This window comes from Cornus florida, unplaced genomic scaffold (genome assembly GCF_030987335.1).
Source record: "Cornus florida cultivar Cherokee Brave unplaced genomic scaffold, ASM3098733v1 CherokeeBrave_3.0.0_Hap2_Chr10, whole genome shotgun sequence".
NCBI classification, from domain to species: Eukaryota; Viridiplantae; Streptophyta; class Magnoliopsida; order Cornales; family Cornaceae; genus Cornus; species Cornus florida.
In genome coordinates, this window is record NW_026775580.1 from 98280258 (window position 1) to 98291944 (window position 11687).

At 33.9% G+C, this 11687-nt stretch overlaps 2 protein-coding genes across 3 annotated transcripts; both read right to left on the reverse strand.

The window, feature by feature from the left end:
- Positions 1-417: 417 nt before the first annotated feature.
- LOC132278211 (uncharacterized) lies at positions 418-1719 on the reverse strand. The gene is made up of 2 exons (XM_059780020.1): positions 1702-1719; positions 418-1616 (listed from the first exon to the last, which is right to left on the reverse strand). Exons 1-2 carry the CDS (start codon positions 1717-1719, stop codon positions 684-686), a joined length of 951 nt encoding a protein of 316 aa, XP_059636003.1. The 3' UTR covers positions 418-683.
- Positions 1720-4448: 2729 nt separating this feature from the next.
- LOC132276213 (uncharacterized) lies at positions 4449-11100 on the reverse strand. 2 transcript variants are annotated; one of them, XM_059777547.1, is made up of 5 exons: positions 10772-11100; positions 9645-9745; positions 9276-9389; positions 5114-5197; positions 4449-4730 (listed from the first exon to the last, which is right to left on the reverse strand). In XM_059777547.1, exons 1-5 carry the CDS (start codon positions 11052-11054, stop codon positions 4674-4676), a joined length of 639 nt encoding a protein of 212 aa, XP_059633530.1. In that variant the 5' UTR covers positions 11055-11100; the 3' UTR covers positions 4449-4673. The 2 variants fall into 2 exon arrangements, with proteins under 2 accessions (XP_059633530.1, XP_059633529.1); XM_059777546.1 differs by having other exon boundaries at positions 9645-9748.
- Between the last annotated feature and the right edge of the window lie 587 nt (positions 11101-11687).

Genomic DNA, 11687 nt, shown 5'->3' on the forward strand with positions numbered 1-11687 from the left:
TTGTCCCCTCTTCCTAAAATGTATTTTGTTTGTAAAATAGTTTTCGTAATCTTTATGAATTGAATTTTGTTTCCCTTTTCTACAACACTATATGGCAGAGGACCCTATTGAAAAATATAAAGAAAATAAAGAAAAGAAAAAGAGATAGAACATAGACATAATTAGCAACAAAGATTGGATTCTTGCATACAAAATATTTGTTTGAAGTTTTGTTGCTGTATGGAGGCCAAGTCTCTGTGAAGAAGTGATATATATGCCATACAAAATCTTCTTCTTTTTCTTTTTCTTTCTTTCCCTAAGCCATTTTTAAGTGAAAAAAGTGCCACATAATTGATATCAAAAACATAATCCACACTCTACATGAACACTTGCACAACCTGAAATGCTGTCTATATATATGTGTGTGTTCATATTTATATTTGGTAATGCAGACACAAAAATGAAGAAAATTGAAGGAACTATTATCAAACAGTTCGCGACAAGCCCATCTATATGATGATAAATTGAGTGAAGAGGCAAATAAGATACACATAGTTCGACATAGGCATACATTCTTGTCCCTAGACTGATAGGACTGCACGTTTGCAGTCTGCACCCTCCCAAGAGAAATGTTTTTCCAAAACGAAATGACACAAGTTTTTAGTCTCACTTATTACAAGACCTTCGAAGGCATGAACCAAAGCTCACAAAGCTGTGGTATCAAATGACTTTCTCCTCACTAAGAGGCAAGTGATCTTCGACGGCTGAGTATGCGTATTATCAACTGTACACATCACAAAATCAGGCCGATGCAACGCAAGGGTCAGCCTCTCCTTGCCAACATCCAATCCAGTAGCATCAAGAAGAACGTGCCACGAATTCCTATGAGCCTCCGATATCCAATGCATTGAGTAACGCACGCCATTCAAATAGGCAGGGTATGAAAAAAGTCCCTTTGGGGTGTGCTTACACTTCCTTCTGAAGTACTGGCTCAATTGTGACCCTTTGATCCTCAAGTCCAGCCAACTCTCTGGTGCTGCAACAACTCTTGACTCCTTATGGGCCGCGAATTCCTTTATGCTATCATGTTCTTCGCCAATAACGGTCATGTAATAGTTCCCTCTGAAGAAAGGGTATGATTCACCTACCATCAGCATAGCTTCCTTGGAAGTAGGTACAAAAAGTACCACATATTCATCCTCAGTTAGTCCACAATGCTGCAAAGCTCTGTTCCTGGCTTGAATTTCCGGGATTGAAATGAAATTCCCTTGAAATGAAGATTTCTTTGTGAGGGTGTCTAGTAATCTTGAAGAAGGCTCCAATTGGGTTCTATCAAGATCAGAAGAGAGATTGCTGCTGAAGGAGGGTGAAGACGAGCCAACGCTCTTTGGAGAGTGCTTGCGCTTTTCATCAGACATGGTTTCAGAAGTTTCTTCATTGATGGAAAGACTATAAGGATCAATTCTGTCCCCTTCTTCAACAAGGCCATTGCAGTACTCAGGGTACTTAGCAAAGACATATTGTTCAACATATTGCATTTCAGTTTGCGTAATTGGACCGGACCACCTCAAGTCAAGGCCACGAAGCTTTGATATGGCTTCAGCTATCAAGTGAGCAGGAATCAACATATGTGCCTTCTGTTTTGTTACACAATTTTAATCAAATAAACAGATTTTAATTAGATCATGACTTTATCTATCTATCTATCAAAAAAAAAATCACAAGTATTGAAGAAAACATACTGAAAATCAAATCAAACTTGCCTTAATAACCATGCTGCTTGGCCTGCTAGTATTTTGATTTGGTGATTTTGATATAGAAGCTAAGGGCGAATCTTCGGCTTCTCTTACAATATCCTAATCATATGGAAAGTGGAAATTCTTGTATTAGACAATTTGAAGAGAAAAAACACTTCCAAAAGTTGTAATGGAAAAGATAAATATACCTTGGATTCTTCTTTATGTAGAAAAAGCTGTTCTTCAGCATTTTTTCCCATGATGTTTGAACACTTGTTGAGGCTACAAATGCTGAAGTATGGGAGTGTGAACTAAATATATGAAATGAAAGAGAGAAGTGAAAGAATGAGTAGGGGAAGAAACAAAGGTAGAGGTCAAGAGCAGACGTAAAGATTTACACAACAAATTAACATTTGATTATGCAGAAATGTGGGATGATTGTGGTGTTAAAATATATTAAAGAGCTCGCGTGGAAAGCCGACAATTGGCGACAATGATGTCTTTACAAATGGCCTACGGAAGTTGGAACAGTGGTTTTATATAATTACTGCAATCACTATGATTTGATTACATATCAACTTACTTTGGAGTGTGAATATGCAAGTCAACTTGGCAAGGCATGTTAACTTACGTTGGAACATGGAAAAGTGGTTTTTACTTTCTATTTTTTTTTTTTCTGGAAAAAAATATTAAAAAAGAACTGTGATAGAACATGGGAGGACGACTCTAAATGAGATGATGTTAGTGAAATCAGACAACTCTGAACGAGAGTCGGACTATAGGACGATCAGGATGGATCCAGAAAAATTTCATAGCTAAAATTATTTATATATAATAATAAGTAAAAAAAAATTTAGTAGGGGAAATTATATATTGGATCCCTAAAGACGATAAATGATTTCCATATAAACCTGGTATATGAGTATTTACATAAATTTACAATTTTTAATTTGGAGTTTTGAAACGAGAGAGGGAAAATTCCAAGCCAAAATACTGATGATATGGGCAATCATAGTGTTTAGATTATCTTTAATTAGTTATGCAAATCAAATTATCACAACCCTAATCCTGATTGAATCAATAATTGAAGCCAACAAGCAACCCATCTGATAATTAGTCCAGCGTATGTGGTCATTGATCAAGACTAGGCGCCTAATTTTATCTGCTGATAATGGCAACAAAATACAATTACAAAAGAGACTAACATGTTAAAAAAAAAAAAAAATAGTTTTAAATTACAGATGCCAAGTGACCAACAAGAAATTATTTAAAATGTTGAAGAGATGGTGACCGTTTGAGAAATTAAGGACGTTGGGAGGCTTGGAAGCCAATAGGATTGGTGGGTCATAGTTGAATGATATCAGCTTCACAAGAGAATAGTAGAGAGTGGGAATCCCATGGCATTGAGGAGGACTGGTCCTGGTGGGTCCATCAGCCTATGACGCATTTCAGAATAAGAGGTAAATTGACATTTCAAAATATAATGCGCCCTTTCGTCACATCTTGAACCTTATTATAATATTAGACTGACATTAAATCATGTTATTAAAATAAAAAAATTTAAAATATGTTATTATAGTAGGTATATTGTTTCAGACTGGACCAAAAGCCAATTGGCTTATGTTAGGCAGGTAGTAGATCTCTGAAGTTAATTGAATTTGGTTGATTTTTTTAATTATTATTTATTTATTTATTTTTTAGCAAATTTCACTTACTTTCTTTAAGATTTGTCAATATCTCACACAGACCCCTTCTATAACCTCACATAAACCCCTCTATGTTTTATAATTTTACTTACTACCTCTAAAATTTTGGTTTATGTAACAGATTCTTCTCTATCTAGTCATTTTGTCCGATATGAGAGGTAAGTGAGATTATGATCGTAAAGGAGTCTATGTAAAATTTACCCTTATTTTTTTTTTTTTTTATAAGTAATTGAATGAACTTCGATCGAAAGAAGCAATGTACATATTAGTTTTACATTATCTTTGTTAGTCGTCATCCAATTCTTATACAAAAGAAGGCCACAATGCTTATGTTTAACTAGAGTAGGAGTTCAATCTCAAAGTTCTGGGTTACTTAATCCCACAGCCTAATACTAACTCAATCAAAGAAGAAAGGTATGTCTACTGCGCGCGCGCAAACACACACCAATTGGTTTAAAAAATAAAAAAATTCAAACTTTGGTGGCTCTAGAGAAAGTGTTTATGCGCCATCAACATCCACTTTCTGGTTATTGGTCAGTTGAAAATTACAGGCCAATTATTTAGAGGGTTGGTCATTGCAACAAGAGGACAAACACAGTGGAAGATCTTAGGATTAATTATGGATCCTCCGGTGCGATTTGACCTCATTTTGAGCTACTCGACAAGTAATATGATCAGCTTTGACCATTGTTGCCACGTGTCGTTGCTGTTGAAGAGTAGAGAGTCAAACTGCTCCACAAGACCAGTCATCTTTGTTAGGTTGAAGTTCGAAGGTGCCAACCATGAAGAACAAAACTTGCATACCTTTAAACCTTTGGAGTTTTGTTCCAATGGCATCTCATAATGCTTTCTATCACTGTACACACTTACTCCATGACTTCTTTTCCATGTCTAGGATTTTACCAATTTAGTCAAATCTACAACTTGAGATAATATTTTGTAGTAGTAGCAAATCCACAAACAATTAAAAAAAAAAAAAAAACTACTCAGTTAGAATCAGATAATCATTTCCACATAATATCCTATATCCAAAGAAAAACTTCTGATTGACATATATCAAAATCAGACAACATTGTATACATCTAGAGCAAATGAAGTCTCTTAATTTTTAACCATCAACACTGTCTACAATGATATCATTCATTGATCAAAGGAGCATGTAGATAATTAGCATAAATAGAGAAGAAAATTCAGGGAGGTCAAAAGGGCATAGATAACTAGCATTCTATACAGAAAACAAAACAAAAATTGATTAAAGGAAGTATTTCATCCGGTCATCTCTTCTCATGGCGTTGTATACAGCTTGAACCTGAAAACACAGGAAGACTACATATTGGTAAAGCCTGGCATATCAAGAACAATTATCCCATAGTTCTTCATTTGGTATCATAATTCCAGATCTTTGAATAGAAAGCATAAATATCATCAGAATTGAATAAAGTTCTTTTTACTATATGCAGCCACAACACATCTGAAAGTTACGTAAACCACTATGTTACCTTTTCCCTACTTGGGAGTGCAATATGGGGGAGGGGGTACATCATAAAGTTAGGGCATTGAAATGGATAAGCAAATGGCAAATAAAATTTTATTCTCTTTCTGATAAACTGGAGTGCACGGATAGGCTTGTGTGTGTGTGTGTGTGTGTGTGAGAGAGAGAGAGAGAGAGAGAGAGAGGGAGAGTGAGCAAACCTGCTCACTTGAAATTACTTGAACAGGTCCAATGTTTACAGATACATATTTGCCCCCTGATGAAACTTTTTGCTTCACCCGGCCCTGTAATAAAAGTAAAACACAACCACATAGGATTATATTCAAGTACAACAAATATGTTTTGACTAAAGAAAATACATTTGCATTTATGTTTCAAAAAAAATAAATAAATAAATAAAAAATAGAGACCAAGTGTTTTTTCTATTTCATTTTTTACCCTGAATAATAATCTGATACATAAACACCAGTGAATATGAACTGCAGCCCCTTTTCTATTGTTCATGCTGCAATAAATCATGCCAAACATTTTGACCGTGCAGTGGTTTAAGTGCAAACTGCATAGGAAACAATGATATCTGCTCTCGTAACTAGCTCAAAAAGTCATCCCATCGAGGTGGCAATGCAATTGTCAATTATTAAACATCAACTTTTGGCAGGACAAGGAAAAGTTATTCAAGCCCATAATGAAGCACACTGGCAAAAGATAACTGCCACTTCAAAATCATTACAAACAGTTATATTGACCAAATGCTTTGCCATGAGTAGCTCATTACACGATATAAATTATATAATCTCCATCCGAATATTATGTCTCATTACCAAAAAATGCTTGTAAGAACCATAGGTCAAAATTGGGCCACTGCCTTGAAAAAGTAAGACATATCCTGTCCCAGAATCACACAACCCAATGGATACATTATGGGCTCAACCATATGTCTCCTTCCATCAGCTTAATTAACATTTGAGAATGACTTATCAATAAATAAATAAATAAATAACATTTGAGAATGAAACATAGTGCTATCCTCCCAGGGCATAACTAATACCTAACTCCCCTTCGCATCTTCCTCAGTAACATTATCCGCGACAAATATAAAAGAAAACTGGAAGAATTTACACTAACATAACTAACTGGGTATTAGAGTCATAAAGTGCATCACACTGGGTAATTCTCTTCATGAGACAATAATTTTGCCAATTGCTTCTGCTCTCAAACGTGAAGGAATGACCAATTTATGCATTCATCGTCTAGCACTTAATAACTTCGACGGGCAACACAAAACTGGATATGAAATTCTAGACTATAAGATCTCATTCATCATGCAGAAATCATGCCTAACTTGCCAAAATCCCAAAATTAGTAAAGTTTGGAGGTTAAATTTAAAGAATTATTAGGAAATACAATGTTCATGGACAGTTAAGTTTAGCTCCAACTGCTAGGATGAAATTAGGAATTGCAGCTAATAAACCAGATTCAGGATTATGACACAACTGAGTTCAATTTTTCATGTAAAAATTGAAGCGTGTGGAGATAATTTTGGGAAATTGTTATAAGATTCAACCAAAATCGTATGGAGAACATTCAGTTGCATTTTGGCCATTTAAAATATAGCTGTCACCAAAATATGATAAAAAGGGTTAAAATTTACTGAAAATAGCCACTAAAAAAAAAATGATATATTTGAAATTCCATACACACATGCAAAACAAAGAACTCAATTCTTGACAATCCTTACCCTAAAGCTTCGACTCAAGCATGTAACTCTCAAAAATTTAAAATTCTTACCAAATGAAAGAAATAAACTAAGAATGTTCCTCAAATCAAACTGCAAGTAGAAATGGAAGCTACTACAGCACAAATCAACAATGTGCTCAAAGTGAAAATACGACACATGAAAATACAGTCCTAATTGCCGACGGAGATAAAGCTCAAAGTGAGGATTTAAAGTATGGAAATGGAAGCTACTACGGCACATATCAACAATGTGCTTCATAAGATTCAATCACAATTTGAATAAGGTAAATGAGACCCTAGAGAACATACAAAATAGGCCGGTAAAGGTTTAGATAATCTGGACAGCGTTTGACCTTAGAGGATATGGAAACTTTTAAAATATTTTTAAAAGTGAAAATACATTTTGAAAACCTTAAAACATGCATTGAGTGAGCCATAAATCAATACCCGCTTAAGGTGTTGTGTTCGGTCCAAATTTGACATTTTTATGTCTTTTTGGAGTCATAACTCATTCCATACTTGAAATTTTGTCATGATCTTTATATGGTCAAAAAAGTAAACTCAATAAGCTCTTCACCATTATACTATAAGCTCAATATTGAGTTTATTTGAACACACAAAAAAGCCCAGAAAGTCAAGTCCGATAATTGGTCTTCGAAATTTTCCAAAGGTCTCTAGCACAGGTGGAATTCTGAGCACAAAATGGTTAACCTTGCATCTGCCCAATTTTGTTTTTAAAACTAGAAAAGTAGTTGCATAGGAACTTTGACATGCATTGAGTACAATATGCCAGAATCAATTTTTACGCATTTTTAACGCGTTTCAAGTTCGAATGCATAGGAACTCAACAAAATACATCCAAAACATACTATGCAACTCAACAAAATACATCCAAAATATTCCTAAATGATTTCTGATCATTCAATAAGTATTTCTAAAGTCTATATAATGGAGTTTATGGTTCACATATAAAATACCAAGCACAAATAAGAGTACATAAGTGAAATTCTAGACAAATTCCTAGTCTTCTTCATTTATATTTTAAGCTTTCTTTGTCACATAGTTGAAATTTGATTAGAGGTCATTCATACAACTTTGTGATTGATCTGAGATCATGGAGCTTCATCGATTTCAACAGATCCATTACCAACCAAGCAATTATTTGCACACTCTGGTGGAAGAGAAAAGGCGTTAACCACTAGGAGAAGCAGAATCATCATAAAGTAACAGCATTGGCGTGAATCGGTGTTTCAGGTGATTCCGAAGGCACTGGAATCAGAGGACATCGAGCCTCAGAGGTGAATCAATGTCATGTGATCCGAAGTTAATGGAACCAGTGACTCGTGAAGAGCAGTTCTGAAGGCACTAAAAAACATGTACTCTTTTTCAGAACTAGCGGAATGATTCGCCGGAAACGGAATAGTCACCATAATTTTTCCTCACTAAGATTTTACACATACAAAAAATATAGTCTCTCTTAGTCTTTACTTTATCACTTTTAATGCATGTGTGTGATTGATTGATTAGACTAAATTACCAGCTTAATAACAATCAAAGTTAAAATCAATCATAATTAGATTAATTAACCCCCCACCCCCCCCCCCCCCCCCAAAAAAAAAAAAAAAAAACGAACCCAACAAATAAATAAATAAACACCTAGGTCTGATAAGCTTCCACTAGCATTACTCTCAAGTGCCCCCCAAAAACCAACCCAACAAAAAATAAATAAATAAATAAACACCTAGGTCTCATAAGCTTCCACTAGCATTACTCTCAAGTGGTTTTAGAACTTAGCATCTAGTATCATTGTTTATTTCCATTAACATCTATTATATGAGAGTAGCCACTTTGTGCAAAATAATGAAAAGGTTAGGTTTGTCTCCAATCAGTATTAAAAACTTAACTTTGATTAATTTTCTAAATATATATTAAGAATATCATAAGATTACTATATTATATACACTATTACACTTGTTATATTTTGATCTTTATAAGTAGATTATTATCAAATGTTTGTTCCTTACTCGGAATTACTAAATGTCCAAGTTATTTTTTTCTTTTTGGTGTTTTTTGGTGCTAATTTTCTAATTCTTATTTTGTAACTTTAACCTGTTTGTTTTAGTGTCATTATATAAGATTTATTGGTTATAATGCTTTACTACTAAATCTAAAAGTATTTCGTTTCATATAAATGATTAAAAAACTCGAAGATTTATTCCATGAACTATCAACATTCTTGAGCTATTATTATTAAATTGTATTTTTCCTTTCCTTTCTTTTCTTTTTTTCTTTTCAGAAAATTTTCTCTTGCACAAAATTCTTGAACTATCAACATTCTTCAGCTAGTTATGGGCTGTATTTTTCTTCTTTTTTTCCCCTAATTGTTCAAAGTCACCTATAACATGGAAACCATCATCCAATCTAATGCCTCTCACCCAATCTATCTACATTGCAATGTTAATAGACATTGTCCCATATAATAGTGTAATCAAACCTGACCACACAAACCACATAATGCCCACATAAAATTGTCATCTTCAATTCAATACCTTTGATATATACACGCATCGAAAAATAAACAGCTCCAATGATAAAATGTTTTCCAACAACAAAAGCGATATTTACCTCGGGGATTGGCTTTTGAATGACTGATTCAACAGCAACAACCATAGCTTGCACAAAATCATCACCTCCGGTTCCAATCGCTGTAAACCCTCTGACTGTTGGGTAGGAATTTACCTGTTTAGTCAGAAATACTGTTGTTCAGTTCAACCGCATTATGGACACTACGACTGACGTCTACCACATCTTGACCGTCCACTTTTGTAATCTGAACCATAAATCTGGTATATCAACTACAAAAATATTGGATCATTCATTTCTAGGAAGAGAATTTTTTTTTTCCCTAAATGGAAGACAATGTTTTTCAAATGCTAAATGAAGTACATGAGCAACAAGGCAGTAGAAATGAACAACAATCATTTGATATGATACCTTCTGATCCAGAGCAAGCCATTCATTGGTAGAATCATCTGTTACTGTGCCTCCAATGACAACATTAGTGGTTTGCCCGACCCGTCCTTCTGTCTTTGAAACTTCTGAAAGCATATCAACCATAAGTCTACACTGATAATTGAGTAATTGCTTCCATAAATAATAACTTGCAATTGATTAATATATCAATAATAAAAAAACAGGTCAACATACATACTCCTTTTTCCTTGCTTTATTTGTTTGTAATGTAAATATAAAACTATCATAAATTGTTGAGTATGATGTATTTTATTGAATATATGCATTTTGGTATTTTTCGTAACCCAATTTAGTACTGAATACTTTAATTAATCATCTTGGTTTGTTTAGATTCAAATCTACAATGTACAATTCAAATATGATTTTAAATTCATTTAGTTATGACCCATGAATTTATTATACATACATACTCACACATATATTCATATCTTCTTATTTTGTTTTGTGAGCAGGACAACTTTAAGGATTGACAAATTTATCTTATTTTTTGGAAGCCAGCAGCTAAAAGACCGTTAGTTCTTGCAATTGTTGTCTAAAGAGATCATTTTGTTCTAATTTTGTTTTGTAATGATAGATTATATATTAAATACATATTGTTCTAATTTCTTTTTGTAATGAAATTAAATATTAAATATTTTTTTGTACTGTAATTTAAGTTCAAATATATTTGTCATGTTAAGTTTTTTTATCAGGTTAATAATGCCACCCTGAAATAAATTCCTGGCTCGCCATGCGTCAATGCTTTGTAAAACTATAGATACTTGTGCTAATTTTTACCCCAAAAAAAAAGTATAATAATAATAATAATTCGACCAATGAGTTATTCCAAACTGCGTTTCATATCATGGGGAAAAATTACAGAGAATTAAGTGGTGCCTTCAATCGACCCAGAATTAAAGGGTTTTCAGGCACCACTTTCCTCCAACTTTCGCGGACAAATGGCCATTTTCTCTATTGCAACGTGTTTTCATCCATACATATATATATATACACATACGCATACACAAAAAAATTCATGAATGAGATAAGAAAACTTGAATAGTCAAAAAAAAAAAAAAAAAAAGAAAAGAAAAGAAACATAAACGGACCTGAAATGGCCTTAAGAACAGCTTCTTGAGGTGGGTCTTGGTCATGGTCATCCTGAGAAGATGATGTTGATGATGATGGGGTTTCGTTGTAGGAGCAATTAAGGCGTTGCGTTCGTCGCCCAAAGTGGAAATCTCGAACCCTAATGTTTTTACAGTCACAACCCAAAGTGGGTGTTGAAGATCTGTGGGTATTAAATGAAATTGAAAAGGAGGTTCCATTACGAGGCAAAGGTCGCCACACCTCTGTTAAGAAGACGGTTCGGAATACTGTTCTGCACGCCATTTTTGATGCTGTGATTTTTCTGATCCGTTTTCAGATTATTTATATATATGTATGTATATATATGTATATACACACGCGCACGTATGAGTCATGGACACACAAACGTGAGAAACCAATTGCCTCCCAAAGTATGAGGAAATTTGAGGCCACTTTTTCTCCTTCAAAGTGATTTTTATTTTTATTTTTATTTTTTAAAAAAAATTAGGGTTGGCAAATTACCCCATCTTCATATGGCATAATTGGCTAAATCCTCTTTCACATTTCTAAATATACTAAAATAACCTTCATAAATTATCTTTCCATTTATTTATGTATTATTATTTTTATTTTTGTTACTTAGAGTTAATTGTTAGTGGGGGATTAAGTCAGTAGTGAATTACAATCTAGGATTTAGGTCAAATAAAGCGGGTGCCAAAGTACATGAAAGCGACAAAATCTACACATGAGAAGAAAACGAAAGAAAGAACACGTCTGGATTGGCACTTGTTTTGTAGAATTATATGACTTAGCCTGAGAGTATAGGATGGGGCACTAAAGGGCTGACCTTTATCACTGAAATAATATGGTCACACCTCTTCATAAACTAATATACAGAAAAACATTTTGTCCTAATTTTTTTTTTTTAGCTAATAG